Consider the following 23,463-nt stretch of genomic DNA (forward strand, 5'->3'; position numbering starts at 1 on the left):
GGAGCGGTAACGCCGTGAAGAAAGAAGGGGTGGGTCAAGGTTGAATGGGCGGGTTGTGACAAAAAGGGGCCCCATCGCGAGACGGTCAGAAGACGAAGGAGAGGTAAGTTTCTGACTGAGGGCCAAGGGCTTTTGTTATAGGTATTACAAATTACCGGCAGCTACATTGCCGGTAAATTTGTAATACCGGCCCAGGCCCCTGGCAGGTATTTTACCGGCCGGGAGGCAACCCTAGTATCGGCTGAACCCCAAACTGAATCTGAGCCCTAAATTGCAGATGTACTGAAATGAAGTGATTGTGTTAAAAAAAAGGCTTTAGTTCGTGACATTTTATGCAATTTTTTTGTTCAGCCCAATGAATTTAAGCTGAAAGTCTGCAGTTCAACTGCATCCGAGTTGTTTCATTTAAACCTCATTGTGGTCATGTACAGAACTAAAATTAGAAAAAAAAGTTGTCTCTGTCCAAAGATTATTGGGGCCTAACTGTATGTATGGTGTGTTTGAGTGCACCGTGAATCATATAGGGTTGCCTAGCCGGTAAAACTCCTGCCAGGGCCGGGATTACAGGCAATGTAGCTGCCAATAATTATAATGCCATTTACAAAAGCCCTCGTCCGTCCGTGAAGATGTATATTTTCTTTGGCTTCTGGTGATGTGGCCCCGCCCCTTTTGTGGCACCACCCTGTGGCTCCGCCCATTTTCACATCACGCCGCCAGCTCTGCCCATTTTTTTTTTTTAAAAGGTGCCAACCCTAGAGTCGTACAATCCCAGGGGGGCGGCCCTTATATTTTACAATGGCAGTTTTCTATGTATGATTACCCAATGGCACATACTACTAAAAAAGTATATTATTATGAAAATGATTTATTTACATAAAGCAGATTTTTACATATGAGCTGTTTTATGTAATATCTTTTTTTTATAGAGACCTACATTGCTGGGGGGTATAGTTTTCCTTTAACTCAACTCACGTGATCACCCGCTCATCACTTCCCGTCTCTCCCCGCATTCTCTGTCTCACACTTGCTCCCAACCTCTCACTTCACTGTTTAGCTCCGCCCCTTTTCTGTCACACTTGTTACCTGCATCTCCCTATTTCCCTGCTGCTCTCGGTTTCTCGCTTCCTTGGCTCCGCCCCTCCTCTAATTACCAGCCTCTCATTTCCGTGTTTCAGTCCCTGCTGTTCGCAGTAACCTACCCGGAAGCAGGTTGATTCGTATACCAGGCGGTGGGCGGGGTTTGTTGTCCCGCCTCCTGTGTTTGTGGACTTTGTGAGGGACACATGGAGAGTAAGGCGTCTCGCTTGGTGCTGGGGCTTGACGTGGGCACGAGTTCTGTGAAAGCCGCGCTGTTAGACGCTGCCTCCGGGAATGTAGTTCATAGTCAGAGCCGGGAAACCCGGGCTGCGGTGCAGAGTGAGTGCGGCCCACAGGTGAGCGGCAGGACGAGCAGAGTTTTACAGCTGGGCTGAGGAATGTTTACTTGATGCAGGCAGAGCATTGGCTGTAAGACTCACGTGTCATGCTCACATTTTCCCTTGGCCAGTAACCCATGGCAACCAATCAAATTGCTCCAGTCATTGATCTACCTGTGGGCGTTTCACTGGGGCTTCAATATCACACAGGTCATATAAAAATGACAAAGTACAGGATATAGTATAATGTTTGGCTCATATTAGCCACTGGCCAGCACTGGATGTTGGACCTATTTGAGCCTTTTTACTGCCCCCTCCCCCCATGGAGCCCCATCCAGGGCCATATTTATATTAAGGCACCTGAGGGCCGGTGATTGGGAGGCAGGTTTTGGAGGGCGGCCCTCGGTGCATATAAATGTATTTTTTTTAAGTTAAAAAAAAAATCACCCAGCCTCTTCCATGGATTTCCATAGGAAATGTGGTGAAAGAGCTGTGAGGGGTAGGGGGCTGGCTGACTGGCAGAAGTGATGTCACTTCCGCATGGAGCGTGACGTCATGTCTGCTACATCCGTGCATGTGACATCATGGTCATGACTTGCTGACATCACATGCGGTGCATAGGGGGGTGTTTCAGTCTGATGCCTAGGGCAGCGTCGGACCTAAATACAGCCCTGGCCCCAGCTCTCCTGAATAGTCCGAGTCCTCCACTCTTCTAACCCCTTCCACTCACAGGAAGGCACAATATTTAAAGGGTTAAAGGAGAAACAAACCTTTAATAAAAAAAAAAACCACGCTACATAGACCCCCCTCCCCCCAGCCTAGCTGCCCCCCCGGGCAAATGCCCCTAACTCTTTACCTACCCATCCGGGCAGATTCTGTCCAGCGGAGTTCACGGGCACCATTTTCAGCCACTTCGAAAATCTTCGGAATGAGACCAGCTCTTTGGATAAAAAATTTCGGCAAATGCGCAGTTGTCGCAAAACATAAAATTGCTCCAACTGCAAATGTACTGCATCCCCAGTCTTATTCCGAAGAGAAGAAGATGGCGCCCGTGAACTGTTCTGGACAGAATCTGCACCGAGGGTTAAGTAAAGAGTTAGGGGCATTTGCCCGGGGGGGGGGGGGAGCAGGATCTATGTAGGGTTTTTTTATTAAGGGGTTGTTTCTTCTTTACCAGACCTTTTTACAAGATTAAATTGCTGTTTAATTATCTGCCACATTCGTGTAAAGTCTGAAAAGGGCAGGATACCGCAAATAGGGTTGCCACCTAAAAATGTTGCTTGATGCCAACATTATTTATAGGGAAAAACCACACAAATATAGGAAGGCCGGTATTTTTTTTTTTTTTTTAAAAGGCAACCCTAGCAACAAAGGATTAGTGAGGGGAATGCAGGGGGCCCAAAATACCAGACATGTTTGTGTACCTTTTCATTCAAGTGCAATTTTAGTCGGTTGTTAATAAGTCATTCATTTCCACAATCAACCTTTCTGCCTCTAAAATCAAACTGAATGTGATGTAATTCATATATAGAGGTAGACGTAGCGATTCTTTAATGTTCATTTGCCTTGAGGTTTGGCAATTAATTAAATCTGAGGCTGTTGATAACCTGTAATACACAGTAGGTTATTTACTAATGCTCTTTTTCTCCTTGTATCGCCAGTAACATTTGAACAAAGCAGGAACCTTTATGTTATACTCAGCCCAAATCTAGTACAGGTATTGGACATGTTATCCAGAATGCTTTGGACCTGGTGCTTTTCAGATAAAGGATTTTTCCATAATTTGGATCATCATACCTTAAGTCTACTAGAAAATCATTTAAACAGGAAATAAACCCAATAGGCTGGTTTTGCTTCCAATTAGGATTAATTATATTTTAGTTGGGATCAAGTACAAGCTACTGTTTTATTATTACAGGGAAAAAGGAAATAATTTTTAGAAATTTGGATTATTTGGATAAAATGAAGTCTATGGGAGAGGCCCTTTCCGTAAATCGGAGCTTTCTGGATAACGGTTTCCAGAGAATGGATCCCATACCTGTAATCAGTGGCGGAACTACCGGAGGAGCAGGGGGTCGAGCGGACCAGGGCCGGTACCCCCTCAGGGCCCCCCGGCAGCCTGCTCGCCACTGGAATCTGCCGTGTATGGAGGGGGGCGGGGGCCCGGCTGCGCGTCACGCACCAGGGCCCGCCCCCCTCTAGTTACGGCAGTGACTGTAATACAGTTGCTGCTCTGCTGAATCATATGGATATGTTCGGAGCGGTTTCTCATTGAGCATTGGTTTATAATGTCATACGCCCCAACCAGCCTCTAGGTATGAACTAGCATCCAAAAATAGCTTTTTTTCCGTCTCCTGAGATTGGCAGGCTTTCTGGTAGACATACTTGCCAATAGATATGTGCTGTTAAAAATAAATAAAAGTCCTTATACTACCACATGTTGCAATGATTGTATTATATCCCCCTGTATATTAGAATCAGAGTTCATTCAGTGTCTAGCTTAGTAATGTTATGCTTTGATTTGGGTTCTGTAGCGAACATAGTGTATAAAAGAATATTAATATCATACCAATATTTTATTTTCCTGGCCATCCTCCCCATCAATATAGAAAAATCAATAACTGATGGGTTTTCTCCTGGTGGTTCCCAGCCTCGACAGAAGAAATGGTAAATATTTGAACCTATAAAGCCCACCCATTCCTGAATACCAATCAGTCTATATATAAAGTCACAGAACAGGGTGGGCATTTGACAGGGAGGATGGCCAGGAAAAGAAAATCTCAGTAAGTATGATATTTTCTCTTTTCTGGCCATCCTCCGTCAATTTAGAAAAACAATAACCAATGGGTTTATACCTAAGGCCGCTACCTCGCGTACTGCACTGCTCCAAATAAGCTCTTGAAATAGCCTTGACAATCCAAGAACTTAAGGTATTTCTGAAAGTAGCTTCCCCTTTTCCCTGCAGGAATAATGAACAACATTCTGGATTTCCTTCTGCCGATGTAAAGTTCCAAATAACTTTTAACACCCAGAGTAGTTAGCTCATCCTGACAAGGTGTAGACGGATCAAAAGAAGGTAGAATAATTGGCTCATTAACATGAAATTCCAAATTAACTTTTGGAAGAAAACTCAGAACTGTCCTAAGAATTACCTTCGCCTCATGGAAGACTGTGTAATGAGGATCCACGGAGCGGGCTTGACATTCACAGACCCGCCAAGCCGAATAAGGTCTACCAGAAAGAATGTTTTAAATTGCCATAAAAAACTTTTATCCAGGGGCTCAAAGGGAGCTGAAGACAAAGGTTTCAGTACAAGAGGAAGGTCCCACATTGGACATATAGAATCCGCCCTGGGAGAGGCTCTTTTAGAGGCAGCTGTATCCATTCTCCCGCAGCAACTAGGGCAAGAGCAGACCGGTATGAAAGATCTTTAAACTTGTGGGAAGTAATGCAGGATGACGACATCATATTAAAGGCGAGGAAAGGCTAAAACTAAGTAAGCTTTCTCAGAAAGGTCTATATAAATACATCAGTAAACCCTCAAAGTAATGCTGCTGTCAAAAGAAACCCAACATTTCTTTCCTTCTATTGTGTACTCATGGCCTTCTGTATCAGACTTCCTGTTTTCATCTTAAACCTCCAGGGCTAGGGCTTGAGCATGCTCAGTTTGCTCCTCCCTTCTCCCCTCCCTGCTGTAATCCGAGCCCAGAGCTATGAGTGAGCAGGGAAACTCAGGCCAGATGTGATGTCACACCAAATAAATATGGCAGCTTCTATCCTAAACAAACAGAGAGGTTGTAGAGCTGTTTACTCAGGTATGGTAAAACATTCTGCAGAATAAATAGTGTTATAGCTTGCACTACTGTGGCTAATTTACTGGCAAACTGCTTCAGTACCAATCCTTCTCCTTTAAAACCTGGAAGTGCATGGCGCAACAGGAGCAGCTGCAGCCGCATGAAAGCCCTACCACACAGGGACTCCCCTTCCTAACAATGCCATCGCTATACAGGACAGGGGTTGCGGGTGGAGAGAAAAATCAGATCTGCAAAAAAAAGCACATAATTAACAGAGAATAAATTTATGACTAATGGAGAGCAACTAGAACGCCCAGGCTGGGACAGAAGAAAAAAGACTGGTGTTCAGGAAGGGGTGGGCTATATAGGTTAAAAAAATTAACCATTTCTTCTGTCCAGGCTGAGAACCAGCAGGAGAAAGCCCTCAGTTTTTGCTTTTTCTGTGTTGACAGTTTGAAAAATCTCATAGGAACAAACAGTAATAAGGTGTTGTACCGTGTTCGCCAAAAATTGCAGAAATATGAGGTTTAGTGATACCTTTTATTGGCTAACTGAGTAAAGACTTTTTGCCAGATATCGATCAAGGAAGCCCGTCGGAGGGCCCCACGCACGGGCTGATAAGCTGCCGACTTGGTCTGTCTGCAGCTTTTATATAGCCCGTGTATGGCCACCTTAAAGGGATACTGTCATGGGGAAAAAAAAAAATTTCAAAATTAATCAGTTAATAATGCTGCTCCAGCAGAATTCTGCACTGAAATCCATTTCTCAAAAGAGCAAACAGATTTTTTTATATTCAATTTTGAAATCTGACATGGGGCTAGACATATTGTCAATTTCTCAGCTGCCCCAAGTCATGTGACTTGTGCTCTGATAAACTTCGATCACTCTTTACTGCTGTACTGCAAGTTGGAGTGATTATCACCCCCCTCTCTTCCCCCCCCCCCCAGCAGCCAAACAACAGAACAATGGGAAGGTAACCAGATAGCAGCTCCCTAACACAAGATAACAGCTGCCTGGTAGATCTAAGAACAACACTCAATAGTAAAAAACCCATGTCCCACTGAGACACATTCAGTTACATTGAGAAGGAAAAACAGCAGCCTGCCAGAAAGCATTTCTCTCCTAAAGTGCAGGCACAAGTCACATGACTGGGGCTGCTGGGAAATTGACAAAATGTCTAGCCCCATGTCAGATTTCAAAATTGAATATAAAAAAATCTGTTTGCCCTTTTGAGAAATGGATTTCAGTGCAGAATTCTGCTGGAGCAGCACTATTAACTGATGCGTTTTGAAAAAAACATGTTTTCCGATGACAGAAAAATGCAAGCTTTAAAGATGATAGTATTTTATCTCTTCTATGAAACTGTACTGGAAGACATTTATAAATACCAAGACAGAGTAGGGTGGGGTTTACAAGGGTTGCAACATTGGGAATTAACACAACATAAGGGTCCACTAGGGATAAAAATGGGTTGCGATCTTCTCAAATTTTATCTACTTCACAAGTCCATAGCTGACTGCAATAAATAAACAACAAAAGGGAAATGCGACGTGTAAAGACAAGATATTATTTCGGCTGAGATATTGATAAGCATCCCATAATTCTGCTTCAATCTGCCAGAGGATGCAAATGCTCGTGCAATAACCACCTTGTTGTGAGGTGAAGTCAACTCAAGGAAAGTGTCTTTTGAGATCTAAATCGTCCTTTGCAGATCTCTTAGCTAAAGTCATATCTGGACTTAAAACTTATGTCCCTGTTGAGGCCACATATTAGGGTGTTGAAATGCCTCATCAGTTTGAATTCCCATTCATAATGCTTGTTGTGTCCTGAAATTACCAATTAATATTGTGACTCGAAGATCTTTGATGCTTATTGGTGCAGAAGTGCGCTGCCATGGGGGCATCTGTGTTGTCATGCTTGATGTTGAACCTGTGGGAGCCGTTGGTGCAGTGTTTGCCCTGTTTCTCCCACATAGAGCAATGTAATGACGGAATTTCAAGCAGATTATGAGCTACACCACGTTGTCTGGTTTACAGGTAAATTAACCTTTTATCAGGTGTTCTCGATGGCAGTGTAGTATTTGTACCTGGTCTACTGTGTGTATGTGTGCGCAGGTTTTTGCAGGCAGGGAGATTTGCCATTTTTCCACAGGGCCTTGTAGAGAGCTACGTACAATCATTTCTTTTATGATTGGAGACATATTCTGCAGCCTCTTGTCCATATGGAACATTGGCTGCAGTTCCTTTTTGAGTAAGGACTCCAATTGGGGGCTATAGGTCACAACAAGGGGGATACAGTCATTGTTGTTTGTCTGTATCTTAGGTGTCCCCTTGGTGTGGCAACTGTCCTTTAATTTGCCTGTATAAAGCCCGATCAATGGGGTGAATGTGTTTTTCCTGTGCAGTCCAGCAACAAAGTGATAGTGGGAGCACTTACCGGTATACCGCCAAGCTTGTGCGCATTGCAACGTCCAGACCGCTATCCCAAACGGCAATCCAGGGCATAATCAATGTAGAGGATCGGAGCACTGCAGAGCCACAATAATATGTCAAGAAAGTCAAAATTTATTATAAATCCATTAAAAATTACAGCAGCATCTCTCCTGTGGGGCTGCCCGCTTAACGCGTTTCGTGACTCACCGCCACTTCATCAGAAGTAATGTCTAATCTCACATTTTGATAAATCTGCCCCATAGGGTTTCTCATACCAAGTCCATACCCACCAACAGATTATAAACTTGCTTGGGCAGGACCCTCATCATGTGACCTTGTGTCTTTGTTTGTTTGTTTCATTTGTAGTTATTTTCAGACTGTACTAATCATTGCATTTGGTTTTTGTTTTCATAGGGGAAAGAACAAGATGTCGTCCTGATAATGAGAACCCTAAATGATTGTGTGTCTTCTCTACCCAAGGAAAGGCTTAAAGAAGTTGTGCGCATTGGAGTATCTGGACAAATGCATGGAGTCATGTTCTGGAAAACGAACCAAGGTGTAGTATTCAGGTGATATATACTAGGGATGCACCGAATCCACTATTTTGGATTCAGCCAAACCCCCGAATCCTTTGTGAAAGATTCGGCCAAATACTGAACTGAATCCGAATAGTAATTTGCATATGCAGATTACGGGAGGGAAGAGGAAAACATTTTTACTTCCTTGTTTTGTTACAAAAAGTCACGCAATTTCCCTTCTCCTCCCTAATTTGTAAGTTCCATGCAATATTTTTCTTTATTAGTGTTGAGACCCACAACTAATATACATCTCCAAGTGTGCGGCCACACACATTATCTCAATAAATGATTTTTAGTATTGGGATCTTATAAATGTGCAATATAACATTTCAACATTTAAGGGCAGATTTATCACAAGTGTGAATTTAGAACTCGCCACAATAAAACTCATCCACTTTCTATTCATTCCTATGGGATTTTTAAAAGCATATTTAGCAATTGGTGAACTCCATTGATAAATACGATTCTAAAAATCCCATAGGAATGAATAGAACATGGGTGAGTTTTTCTGCGGTGAGTTCTAATCTCACATTTTGATAACTCTGCTCCGTAAAGATGGATACATATGGGCAGATTTACCATTATATCCTGACGGTTGAGCAGGAAGGACCCTGACCACAGCCATTCAGGCCCACATCTGGTTGCTTGGCAGTTGCCAAAGCTGAGAATACGTTGACACTTTTTCAAAATGATGTGTGGTATGCAGAGTTCCTGTTATGTTAAGACATTAAGGGACAGATTTATTATGGGTCGAATTTTTTTATGGTCAAAACCGTCAGATTCGACTAGGGAATTATCTAAATTCGGTTCGAGTTGTTTTAAATAAATTCAAATTTGATTGTCGAGATTTATCATACTCCCATACGCCCCGTTTAAGAATTCAAATTTGACTATTCGCCACCTATAACCTGCCAAATTCACGTAAAAGTCAATGGGAGCTGTCCAGGGATCAATTTTGAGATGTTGGTAGCCTTCCTGACATTCAAGTTTTTTTCGGAAAAAAAACTAGAATCGAGTTTTGTATAATTCCAATCAAATTTAATTTTGGTTTTCGGATCGGTAAAATTTGGCGGAGTTTGAAAATTTCTTTTTTTTTTAATAAAATTTCCCATACTCGAATTTGGAATTCAAACGAATGAATTCGACCCTTGATTAATGTGCCTCTAATATAATAATTTTTGTCTTGTGTTGAAGGTTGTCATTGGATAAACAGTGGTAATCTGCGAGTGTTTGAACCAAGAGAGACCAGTTACCTTATTACCTGGGAAGATGGCCGATGCAGTATGGACTTTTTGGCTTCATTACCTCAACCACAATCCCATCTCTCTTTGGCAACGGGCTTTGGCTGTGCAACTATATTCTGGTATTTGAAGAACAGGTAAAATTAAGATCATTTGTACCGTCAGAAGGAACACTGCCTGCCACCTTTGCATCCAAGATAAAATCTGATGGTGTCTTAAAAACATTTTTGGATGTAGATGTATGAACAAAACACACCATTTGCCTTTATTTTATACTCTGTTCATTACAGTGGGAGGGATCATTTTTGTAGTATCACATAATTTCTCTTTCTGTTGTATGACAGTATTTTATGAGTCTGAATAAAGTCTGACCCACAAAATCTGATGAAAATCTTCCACGTAGTTTAATCCTTAGCCTTATAAAACATGTAAGGGCAGATTTATCAAAATGTGAGAATAGAACTCCCCACAGAAAATCTCACCCATGTTGCATTCATTCCTATGGCATTTTTAGAATCATAATTATCAATGGCGTTCACCATTTCATAAATATACTTTTAAAAATCTCATAGGAATGAAAAGAACATGGGTGAGTTTTTCTGTGGGGAGAATTTAAAAAATTCAGCAAACTCCAAAAGGATGCTATCGATCTTACCTCAAAATAAGGAATAGATGGAGAAAAGAACAAGAAAAAGCATATAGTGTAGCGTTCTTAAATAAGGTATCGCCTTAAAGTGATAACATTCACACACTATCAGTGTATTAAGAAATTATTCTCATATATATGTAAAACACCATCAAGTTAAAGTGCGCTTGTGCTAAGTGATGAGAAAAAGGTTTTTAGAAAGTAGGTGGGTACCCGCACAGTTTAAGACCCCGTTTCTGGTAGTCGATTATACTCTCAGACTATTGGATTAAAATTCACGTATCAAGTTTGTTGTGTGCTTCTCAGGTCCTTCTTTTTGGACAACAATAAGAGTGGCATGTGCGGAAACGTTTTAAAACACTTTAATAAAAATATATTGCACTTACAAAATTTTCTTTTAAAAAACGCTTTTGTTCCTACAAAATTGGAGAGCACATTTGGTTTGGGACTTTTTTTTAATAAATTTACTTTTTTTTTTAAAAAAATGTCTGTTTTAGGTACCCTTGTCCTCAAGTGTACAATTATTTTTGCCATATCATACCTAAGAGATGTCATATAGTGTGTAGAAAGGCTAATATATGTTCATGGTGCTTAAAATAACAGCTTAAAACTGTTTTGCTGATTTGCTTATAAACCTATAAAACTGTTAGTAGTGCACTTTGGTATTAGTCCCTCAATAACATCCCTTTACATGTGTAAGCAATGTAGTTTCCATACATCTCAGGATGATGAGCATAGAGATAAATTATTAATTAGTACAAAAGTATACATTTTTAAAGGAGAAGATCGAATAAAGCAATGCAAGTGAGATAATGCTTTGTCTGTTAAAAATTCCATTTGTGAAAAAAAAAACCTTCTGGATAAATATAGGATAAGTAAAGAAAAAGCAGCATTCTTTAATAGAGCGATCAAATTATTTGGCTAGTTGTTGCATTAATAACGTTTCTAATATTCAATAAAAACAGTATGACCTTTATTACTCATTTACAGAAGCAGCTTTAAATGTCACTACGCTACAAATGAGCCATTGAAGCAGATCTATTATTATTTTTTTGATCCAGGCCAGATTTTCTTGATTCATATGATGCTGCTGGCACTATTCAAGACTATGTGGTTGCTATGTTGTGTGGCCTGCAGAGACCTCAGATGTCGGTTCACAATGCAGCCAGTTGGGGCTATTTCAATGCCAGATCCAAAACATGGAATACTGACATGTAAGTACTAGGGCGGCATTCTGATATTCTGGAGGCTTATTGAGTTGTTGATAGCAGCAGTATAGTTTTATGGAGCTAAAGAGTAAAGATTTGTAAAAGAACAACATTCACTAAAATTCCCAAACGCACCTTTTAAACCTGCTGCATTTCATCATATTACAAGTTTTGGGTGTGCCTACTTATAAATATCCATTAGAAGAAGGGCAGGTGAATTCACAGGACTAAAATGGGAACAACTTTATCTGTTTAACCTAACTCTAAAGGAGAACTAAAGTCTAACTAAAGAAGTAGGTAGAAATGTTGTACATTATGTTTTGTGCTTATGTACCAGCCCAAGGCAACCACAGCCCTTTAGCAGTAAAGATCTGTGTCTCCAAAGATGCCCCAGTAGCTCCCCATCTTCTTTTCTGCTGATTCACTGCACATGCTCTGTGCTGCTGTCACTTACTGAGCTTAGGGAGCCACTCACAATATACAGTACACATAGAATAGAAATGTCACAATATAAGGCTGATTAGTAATTAATTCACATAATTACTACATGGCAGCACAGAAACCAGTGCAATTAGCATCAGAATTGAATAATCAGCAAACCTGTAGCATCAGCTTATATTACAGCCAGGGAAGCTCATTTTCTGCTGGATAATTAGTGACGAGCCCTAAGCTTAGCTTCTCAACAGCCAATCAGAGCCCACTGAGCATGTGAGTGTCACAGACACTTTCCAAGATGGTGACCCCCTGTGACAAGTTTGAAGTCCTGGATCATTGCTGCTATTGACAAGCTGAAACTTAAGGCTGGTGCAATTATCAGTATATAAGAAAGGCATTTTTAGTCATATTAATTTTTAGGGTTTAGTTCTCCTTTAAATGCTGTTTCACAGCCATACAGAAGCAAAATACAGCTCATAAAATCAGACAAAAACTTTTGGTTTAATCACCGCCACCCTTGTTCTTAACTTTGCCCAAAGTCAAATACATAAGGTGCCTATGTTTTACCTGTTGCTTAAAGGAACTGTAACATTAAAAAATGAAATTGTATTAAAGTAATAAAATAAGCTGCTGTGTAGCCATGGGGGCAGCCATTCAAGCACAGGATACACAGTAGATATAAGATAAGTACTACTATAGTTTATATAAACAAGCTGCTGTGTAGCCATGGGGCAGCCATTCAAGCACAGGATACACAGTAGATAACAGATAAGTACTACTATAGTTTATATAAACAAGCTGCTGTGTAGCCATGGGGGCAGCCATTCAAGCACAGGATACACAGTAGATAACAGATAAGTACTACTATAATTGATATAAACAAGCTGCTGTGTAGCCATGGGGGCAGCCATTCAAGCACAGGATACACAGTAGATAACAGATAAGTACTACTATAGTTTATATAAACAAGCTGCTGTGAAGCCATGGGGGCAGCCATTCAAGCATAGGATACACAGTAGATAACAGATAAGTACTACTATAGTTTATATAAACAAGCTGCTGTGTAGCCATGGGTGCAGCCATTCAAGCACAGGATACACAGTAGATAACAGATAAGTACTACTATAGTTTATATAAATAAGCTGCTGTGTAGCCATGGGGGCAGCCATTCAAAGGAGAAAAGGCTCAGGTTACACAGCAGATAGCAGATAAGTTCTGTAGAACATAATGGTGTTATCTGTTATCCACTATTTAACCTGTGCCATATAGACTTTTTTCAATTTCCGCCATTACTACACAGCAGCTTGTTTATATAAACTATAGTAGAGTTTCTGCAGCAACACATCAGTTTTACCAGTGCAGGGCAACACTACATGATATTTTCACAACTTTTAAAGACTTTAATTTTTTTGGTGTTACTGTTCTAACTATAACATGAAACAGCTAACTGCGTGTTTGTTTTTATATGTTTGTGGACACATATCTGTTGTATCATACACACTTAAACAACTCTTTTAACTTGAAACTATAGATAGAGTCCTATCTTTTTTTGGCTAACTTAGTATAGAATAGAATGCAAGCTTTCAGGACTACTCCGTTCCCTTCTTCATGCATGGGTTAATCCCCTTAACATTTTGCTGTTTTGCTCTGTGGCTACGGTCCAGCACACTGGTACAACTTTTTAAACCATCCAGTCATAACAGATACCTGATCTGATAACTCACTGTTATATGAAACATTTCCAAACAGCAATTTGTCAAGCATCTATAATTGGTCTGTTGGTGCAGAGGCCAGGCGGTGTTAATAGGGCTGACTATAAAGGGGAAGTAAAGTCTAAAATAGAATAAGGCTAGAAATGCTGTATTCTGTATACTAAACATAAACATTAACTTACTGTACCACAAGCCGAATAAAACAAATCATTTCAAATTTGGCCACAGGGGGTCACCATCTTGTAATGTAATTTAAAAAGCAATTGTGGCTCACCAAAAATTCTTATCGGCTTGTCCCATGGGTTATCCTGTGCTTGATATCCCAATTGAGTCAATATGTAGAATTATGTTGTTGTGGGACAAATCCAAGGCAGCAAACTTGACTGCAATTTTCTTTATTGGGGAGTAGAGATACACAACATGTTTCGGGCAAGGCCCTTTACAGCAAGACTGATTAATAATCAGAATATACAGACTGTACTGGGACCTGTGTTGTCATGTAATCTAATGTGGATTTTATAGTTTTTGTATTGTTTAATACAAACTTTCTCCAACTCTGCAGAACCAGTGGCTGCTCCAAATCTGTTTAGATCTGGCTCCATGATCTTTGTCCCTGCAGCTGGAGTTGGAAACAGTAAAGGGGATGTAAAGGCAAAAATAGAATCCAATACAAATCTCTACACATTGCCGACTGCTCTACAGGGAAACAAACAAAGCTGCTTGAGTTCCGCGTGGCTGGGAAGTAAGGCGGGGGCTCCCCCTGCTGTTCATAAGTTTGATTGTTTCCCTGCAGAGCAGTTAGGGATTGTCTGAAAATTCCTATCCACAGCAGTAAATGAAGAGAGAATGTCACTGCATACAGTCAGGTTTCTTATAAAAACGGTACATATTTTTTAATGAAAGTATATTGGAGATAGGTTTCTTTTTTATTAAAGAAAATAAAAATGGGATTTTATTTTTTTGCCTTTACGTGCCATTTAAAGCAGCCATAGAACAGTAGAACTAAAGGCTGACTGTCAATGACGTGCAAATGTGAACGTTTAGGATCAAAGGACAGATGTGGAATTGTATTTGTGTTATAGATTACATGGAGCTGGATTCCCAGTGTTTCTACTCCCTGACGTTGTTAATGCTGGGTGTGTGGTAGGAAAAGCATCTTACGAGTGGTGTGGCATTCACCAAGGGACGGAGGTTGGAGTTGCTCTGGGAGACTTTCAGTGTTCTGTATATTCATCTGCCACAGAAAGTACAGATGCAGGTAATTCCAGCAAATATTTCTTGTATTTTTCCTTATGCACTAAACCTTGCAGCTGTTTGTGGCAACTAAGCAGATCCTTTATTCATGGTTTGGTTCTTTTGCACATGAAAAATACATTGTCATTTATTTATTCAACACACTTTGAGGCACATTTATCTAGGGTCGTATTTCGAATTCATGTGAGGTTTTTCTAATTTGATTCGAATTAGGAAAACTCAATTAGAATTAGAAAAACTCAATTCCAAATTGTTCCCTGGACCTCTCCCATTGACTTATACACAATTCAGCAGGTTTTAGGTGGCGAATAGTCGAATTTGAGTTCTTAAAGGACCAGAAATCTCGAAACTCGAATTGAATTTGAATAATTCACTATTCGAATTGGAGAGTTTTGACCCGAACAAAAAATTTGAATTTTCAATTTGACTGTTAATAAATCTGCCCCTTTATGATTTTAAAAATGTTTAATAATGAGCACAGCTTACCCTTATGCTTTTAGTTGATACAGGAGAAGTGTGCAGCGCCTTGTTGTAACTCCCATCATACCCAGTTACTACTGATCCTTGTGTCCAATAAAAAGGGCAACCATTAGGGAGTATTAACCTTGAAAAGGTAAGTTGCAGGTAATGTTTTATAGGAGAAGGAAAGGCTAAAACTAAGTAAGCTTTATCAAAAAGGTCTATATAAATACACCAGTAAACCCTCAAAGTAATGCTGCTCTGAGTCCTCTGTCAAAAGAAACAGCACATTTCTTTCCTTCTATTGTGTACTCATGGGCTTCTGTATCAGACTTCCTGTTTCAGCTTAAACCTCCAGGGCTAGGGCTTGAGCATGCTCAGTTTGCTCCTCTCCCCCCCTCCCCTCCCTGCTGTAATCTAAGTCCAGAGCTATGACAGAGCAGGGAGAGACTCAGGCAGGAAGTGATGTCACACAAGCCAATATGGCAGCTCCTATCCTAAACAAACAGATCTTCTAGAGCTGGTTATTCAGGTATGATAAAGTATTCTGCAGAATAAATATAGTGTTATAGCTTGCACTATTGTGGCCAATCTATTGGCAATAAACTGCTTCAATAGCTTTCTTTCTCCTTTAACCAAATGTTTCAGGCTTCTGTTCCAGCCCAATTTCTCAGTCCTAAAACAGTCCTTTAGTAGTAGTGGGTGGCCCTTGGGTGCGTAAATAACAGAATTAATTTTTAAAAGAAAAAATTACCCCCCCCCCCCAGCCAATGCAGACCACTCACTCAGGTCTCGGATCATGGCAGGGTGAAAGTGACGTGAGTCAGAAGTGATGTTTCACTTATGGGTGCTGTAAGCGTGGCACCGGACCTAAATGTACAACACTGATATGAGCCGCATTTCTTGTAGGCTTGGTTAAGGTTCTCCTTTAAGTGTGTAGTACACATGAAAGTGGGAAGTTATTTTGAAATAAATCCTAATAGCAGAAAAAATACTACAGGTATGGGACCTGTTATCCAGAATGCTCGGGACCTGGGGTTTTCCGGATAACTGATATTTCCCTAATTGGGATCTTCGTACCTTAACTCTACTAAAAAATCACGTAAACATTAAATAAACCCAATAGGATTGTTTGACCACCAATAAGGATTAATTATATCTTAATTTGGATCAAGTACAAAGTACTGTTTTTTTATTACAGAGAAAAAGGAAATTGTTTTTGATTATTTGATTAAAATGGAATCTATGGGAGATGGGCCTTCCGTAATTCAGAGCTTTCTAGATAGCGGGTTTCCGGATATAACCAATAATAAATCTACTACAGAAAATGATCAGGAAGTTCTTAGGGAGGATTGTGATTCTCTTTAATATTTATCAGCATATAGTCATGTTATTATACTGTAGATTGGTTCATACTAATTAATATATATGAAATAATAGTATATATACAGAATCATAGATATATGCAGACGTGGCAGGTAAAGAATGTATATAGTAGTATGTACCATGTGGGTGGGCTCATATTGTACTCAGATCAGACAAAGTCTAACATTCTGTTTGTATAAACCAGTTGCTATTCAAGCACAACTCAGAATCCATTGACAGTGTGATGCTGCCATTTTAAGATCAACAACTGGAAGGCTGCAGCTTGCTCAAGCCTAGGGTAGTTGATGTATAGGTTTGTGTTCACTACACGATTGCATCATTCATTTGTAACTGGCTTCTTTCCAGCCTCTTACTTTACAAAACCCACATGTTTACAGCCTTTCCAAAAGATCCATAAGTGTATTTATTAAATGCCAGAATGAGGGTTTACCATTTTATTATTGATATGTGTCTGCACTGTAAGAACCTTAAAGGGAAAATAAAGTGTAAAATAGAATAAGGCTAGAAATGCTGCATTTTGTATACTAAACATAAACATGAACTTACTGCACCACAAGCCTAATCAAACAAATGATTTATGCTTTCAAAGTTGGCCACAGGGGGTCACCATCTTGTAACTTTATTAAACATCTTTGCAAGACCAAGACTGTGCACATGCTCAGTGTGGTGTGGGCTGCATAGGGGTCATCATAAATGATCAAAACAGCACAAGTCAAATAATATCTGCCAGAAGCCGATACAACAAGACTGATTAATAATCAGAATATACAGACTGCACTGGGTCCTGTGTTGTCATTTAATCTAATTTGGATTTTATAGTTTTTGTATTGTTTAATACAAACTTTCTTCAACTCTGCAGAACCAGTGGCGGCAGCAAAATAACCCTCCAAATAGAATCCCAGTTTATCTGTTTAAATCTGGCTCCATGATCTTTGTCCCTGCAGCTGGAGTTGGAAACAGTAAAGGGGATGTAAAGACAAATAAAATCCAATACAAATCTCTACACAGTCGCCGACTGCTCTACAGGGAAACAAACAAAGCTGCTTGAGTTCTGCATGGCTGGGAAGTAAGGCGGGGGCTCCCCCTGCTGTTCATAAGTATGATTGTTTCCCTGCAGAGCAGTTAGGGACCGTCTGACAATTCCTATCCACAGCAGTAAATGAAGGGAGAATTTCAATGCATGCAGTCAGATTTCTTACAAAAACGGTACACATTTTTTAATGAAAGTATAATGGAGATAGATTTTTCTTTTTTCATTAAAGAAAGTAAAAATGGGATTTTATTTTTTTGCCTTTGCATGCCCTTTAAGATAAAAATGAAGCCATTACACGTGTGTGTTTGCCTGCTGCTTGTGTTGTGAAACATTCATTGTATTTGTAACATTACAATTTTTTTTCTCCAAAGTCCTCAACATAAGCACCTCTGCTCAGCTGACTTTCTCCATGGCAGAGGGTTTCCAGCCTGAAGACCGCCCCAGCCCTGGAGAATCTGTCGCCTATTTTCCATACTTCAATGACCGTTACTTGGCTGTTGCTGCTTCTCTGAATGGAGGAAATGTTCTTGCATCGTTCATCACAATGTTATCAGACTGGATTGCTGAATTCGGTAAAAAGAGAAAGGAAGAATACACATGTACTCGTTGATTTTTGCATGTTTAGAAAGTGTCGGCAGCTTATATGCATGTGTATGGATCCTTCTGATGGGCCTGCTTGACCAATATCTGGGTGACCATCAACTGTATATTCATTGGGCAGGTTTAAAAATCCTTCGACTTGTTGTAGTCAATGTTGTAAGGAGGCTGATTCATTAAGAGTCGAATTGTAAATTCAAATTTTGAAATTTCAAATTTACAAAACTCTCAAATTCAAATTGGGAATAATCCAAACTCGATTCGAATTTTAATTCAAATTCGAAAATTTAATTTTATCAACAATTTGAATTAGACTATTCGCCACCTATAACCTGCCTAGTTCATGTATAAGTCAATGGGAGAGGTCCAGTGACCCATGTGAAGATGTTAAAGGGGACCCGTTGCCCCAAAAAAATCCTATTTTATCACGTTAGTCAAGCAAAATGAACTTTAATTACACTATATAAATTATTTGAATTTTGTTTCCTTCAGTCTGGGATGCAATTAGGCAGGAGCCATTTTGTTAACACTGTTATTAAGACAAGTCTTGTATCATCTCAGAATCTTGTTTGTGCACCAGAAAGGGGGACCTGATGTCCATCCCCATGTCCTGGCTACACAATTAAATGGTGAACAGAACGGGGGAATGTGGGGAGAGTAGTGACATGTAGGAAGTGCTAAAAGGAAAGTGAAAGTAATTCACTCTATGAGACTCTAAGGGGCAGATTTACTAAGGGTCGAATATCGAGGGTTAATTAACCCTCGATATTCGACTAGGAACTAAAATCGTTCGAATATCGAAGTCGAACGATTTAGCGCAAATCCTACGATCGAAGGATTATTCGTTCGATCGAACGATTAAATCCTTCGAATCGAACGATTCGAAGGATTTTAATCCAACGATCGAAGGAATATCCTTCGATCAAAAAAACACAGGCAAGCCTATGGGGACCTTCCCCATAGGCTAACATTGAGTTCGGTAGCTTTTAGCTGCCGAACTAGGGGGTCGAAGTTTTTTTTAAAGAGACAGTACTTCGACTATCGAATGGTCGAATAGTCGAACGATTTTTAGTTCGAATCGTTCGATTCGTAGTCGAAGTCGTAGTCGAAGGTCGAACTAGCCCATTCGATGGTCGAAGTAGCCCAAAAAACACTTCGAAATTCGAAGTTTTTTTAATTCGAATCCTTCACTCGAGCTTTGTAAATGTGCCCCTATGACTCTATGTCTAAGGCATAGAGGAGGGGCAGACAATATTTGATTGACAGTTGAGAATTTTAAATGAGCTTACAACAGCTATGAATGCTTTAAAATAAAACAGAAATTTGGTTTAATGTTTAATTTGAAAAGGACTTTTATTATACAGATTTTTGGGTGACAGGTCCACTTTAATAGCCTTCGTAACATTCGGGTTTTTTTTCAGAGAGTTTTCGGTTAGTAATATTCGTTCGAGCTTTAGATTTTTTTATTAAATAACCTTCCAATCAAATTTAGAATATATTCAAATTGATTAGAGTTAAAAAAAAAAAAAAAGTCAATTTTGAAGTTCGACCTTTGATAAATGGGCCTGTAGGTGAGTATTTAGCATTCATTTGCACTAGTATGATTTTCACACTGTTTCACTAACTAGACATGTTTTAGGCAAGTCAAAAGATCACTTGTACCACTCTGCGCTTTAACTGGAGGCTAAGCTGAAATAAAACAGTACGTGTGATATATTTGTCTCATTTTCACTGCCTCTGTCTAGCCTATCAGCTCTGCCACTTGTCTCGGCTAATGAGTGTTTTATGCTGGTAAATTAAAATGAGATAACACAATTAGATAAGTGCAAGCTTGCCTCAAGGTACAGCATCTGTAATTTCCTGAACTCATTAACTGAAGACAATAGAATATATCCTCATAGTGATACATTTGCTGGTGAAAACGTATCCTTGTGGTTTCCAAATGGCAGGAAATAAGACAAATATATGTTTTTTAAATTAAAAATGAAAATTATAAATTGTATGTCTGACTCAGATTGAGTTATTGTATATTGAGTTTTACATGTTTGAGTGTGCTGCTTGCTAGCTGTCATATACTCTTCATTTAGCCTCATACCATATGTCCCATTCTGTTTTCTTATAACATTTGCATATAGTAACACTATTATAATTGTAGGGCTTTTTCAGTTCTTTCTTGAAAGTCCAACCATTGATTGAAGCACAGGATACACAGTAGATAACAGATAAGTACTACTATAGTTTATATAAACAAGCTGCTGTGTAGCCATGGGGGCAGCCATTCAAGCACAGGATACACAGTAGATAACAGATAAGTACTACTATAGTTTATACAAACAAGCTGCTGTGTAGCCATGGGGGCAGCCATTCAAGCACAGGATACACAGTAGATAACAGATAAGTACTACTATAGTTTATATAAACAAGCTGCTGTGTAGCCATGGGGCAGCCATTCAAGCACAGGATACACAGTAGATAACAGATCAGTACTACTATAGTTTATATAAATAAGCTGCTGTGTAGCCATGGGGGCAGCCATTCAAGCACAGGATACACAGTAGATAACAGATAAGTACTACTATAGTTTATATAAACAAGCTGCTGTGTAGCCATGGGAGCAGTCATTCAAGCGCATGATACACAGTAGATAACAGATAAGTACTACTATAGTTTATATAAACAAGCTGCTGTGAAGAACAATTGAAAAGATGCTTAGAATTAGCAATTTTATAACATACTGAAAGTTAACTTAGAGGTGAACCACCCCTTTAAGGACCAAAACCTTAAATGTTGTAATTGTTTTCTTTTTCTTTACATCTTTCAAGTATGTATATTCTCTGCTTTTTCTTTATAGGACTTGATATTCCTGCTTCCACCTTATATACCCGGGTGATTACAGCCGGTCTATCTCAGCATGAAACCCATCTTAATATTAACCCTACATTGTTTGGTGAGAGACATACTCCTGATATACTGGCGTCCGTAACAAACATCATGGCAGCAGAGCTTTCATTGGGCCATGTGACTAGGGCACTCTGCCGGGGCATCGTTCAGAACCTGCATTCCATGTTGCCCTCCAGTCGACTTCAGGAATCTGGCGTTAAGAGGCTCATTGGAAGTGGCAGTGCTTTGTCCCGGAATGAAGTGTTAAAGCAGGAAGTCGAAAAAATCTTCCCATTTCCTATTCTATATGGAAAAGATACAGATTCAGCTTTAGGTGCTGCTATGGTAATGGCAAAGCAATGGTGAGAAAAACTTTCCTGCATACATTTCAGATCATTAAAGGACTAGTAACATCAAAAATGTTTAGAAAAAAAAAAAAAACGCCAAAACAAATTAAACTTTAAAATCGTATAAAGTCTTTATTAAGAAATAACTTCCCGATACTCAGAAAGGTCTATATAAATATACCAGTAAACCCTCAAAGTAATGCTGCTCTGAGTCCTCTGTCAAAAGAAACAGTGTTTCTTTCCTTCTATTGTGTACTCATGGGCTTCTGTATCAGACTTCCTGTTTTCAGCTTAAACCTCCAGGGCTTGGGCTTGAGCATGCTCAGTTTGCTCCTCTCTCCCTCCATGCTGTAATCTGAGCCCAGAGCTATGAGTGAGCAGGGAGAGACAGGAAGTGATGTCACACCAAGCTAATATGGCAGCTGCTATCCTAAACAAACAGAGAGAGATTCTAGAGCTGGTTACTCAGGTATGGTAAAGCATTTTGCAGAATAAATATAGTGTTATAGCTTGCACTATTGTGGCTAATCAATTGGCAATAAACTGCTTTGGTAGCTTTCCTTCTCCTTTTAGAGTATTTCTCTGCTTCAAGAACTACAAATACCGATCATGAGTTGCACAAGTGAAAATGTTTCATTATTTTATTAAAAACTATTTCTTTTTTGGCTGAATTTAATTTTTTCTTTATTTCTGTCATATGTAGAAGTGACCTAGGAATGTATTTATATGACTTTGCTCAGTACAATCATAAAGACTATAGAGCTGATTTTTAAAATAATTGGGGTAAGTTGCAAGCACCGTGGTTTTTGCTGTTTGCCCCTATCTTATTTTCTTGTTGCACCACGAGTTACAATGCTTCTAGAATGAAGCACAGAGAGCTGTATACATTGCTGTATACAGGAGGGATGGTCTGCGGATGGGTGTCCCTGGACCCCAACTCACATCATTCATTATGCACAACTTTGGGGATACAAGGCAATGCATCTTCTTTTGAATGTACAAAGGGAGCACACAGTATTGGAAGGGCTGAACAAAACTGCATGGAGCACTAAGGACAATGACCATACCTTCCTGCATTAACTTCTAGCCCTATGTAAGTACTTGGCCAGAAGGTGTTACAAATATAGTTGATTTTATCTTTCTAGTTGATGTGCTAATAAGGGCACTTCATGAAAGCTCTCCAGTGCATCGAGCATTATTATAACTGCAGCTTAAATAAAGAGTCATGGCTTACTGACCAATAGTTGGTTTAAACCATAGCTACTAAAAATCATAAACTTGAAAATCAGCCCAGAACTAAAGGACGCCATACACGGGCCGATAAACCAAGTCGGCAGCTTATTGGCCCATGTGTGGGGCCGTCCGACGGGTTTCCCCGATCGATATCTGGCTCTCGATCGGGCAGGTTGAAAAATCCCTTCGGATCGCAACCGCATCTGTGCATCTATGCGGTCCCGCGATCTGACCGCCCGCATTGGATCCATTATGGTCTGATCGTTGGGCCCTAAGGCTCATGATTGGATCTGCCCGATATCGCCCATTTCAATGTGGGCATATCGGGGAGAGATCCGCTCATTTGGAGACATCGCCAAACGAGCGGATCTCTACGTCTATGGCCACCTGCAACATGACCTTTATAAATAACTGGGAGCTACTACTTTAAGGGACAGATTTATTAAGGGTCAAAGTGAAAATTCGAGTTTTAGATTTGCTTTTGTTTTTTTTGGTCAAAACTCTCAGGGGCCCATTCACCAAGCTCAGGTGAATGAATAGAGGGAAAAAAGCTCGAATTTCGAGTAGTTTTTTGTGCTCCTTGGCTATCGAATTGGAGTAAATTCGCCTGAGTAGAATGATTCGAATAGATCGAGCGCAAAATCGCTGCTACTATTCGCCATTCGATAGTCGAAGTACTGGATCGAGCGCAAAAACACTGCGACTATTCGCCCATTCGATAGTCGAAGTACTGTCTCTTTTAAAAATACTTCAACTGCCTACTTCGCCACCTAAAACCTACCGAATTGCTTTAAAAGCCTATGGGAAAGTCCA

The 23,463-nt window shown here is 39.9% G+C and overlaps 1 protein-coding gene across 1 annotated transcript; it reads left to right on the forward strand.

The window, feature by feature from the left end:
- Positions 1–1,145: 1,145 nt before the first annotated feature.
- shpk.S (sedoheptulokinase S homeolog) lies at positions 1,146–21,511 on the forward strand. Its single transcript, NM_001096930.1, is given in 7 exon segments — positions 1,146–1,433; positions 8,056–8,197; positions 9,414–9,597; positions 11,168–11,320; positions 14,544–14,719; positions 17,965–18,165; positions 21,042–21,511. Coding segments are annotated over 7 exon segments (1,401 nt in total). The 5' UTR covers positions 1,146–1,283; the 3' UTR covers positions 21,437–21,511.
- The last annotated feature ends 1,952 nt before the right edge of the window (positions 21,512–23,463 follow it).

This window comes from Xenopus laevis, chromosome 2S (genome assembly GCF_017654675.1).
Source record: "Xenopus laevis strain J_2021 chromosome 2S, Xenopus_laevis_v10.1, whole genome shotgun sequence".
Classification (NCBI taxonomy): domain Eukaryota; kingdom Metazoa; phylum Chordata; class Amphibia; order Anura; family Pipidae; genus Xenopus; species Xenopus laevis.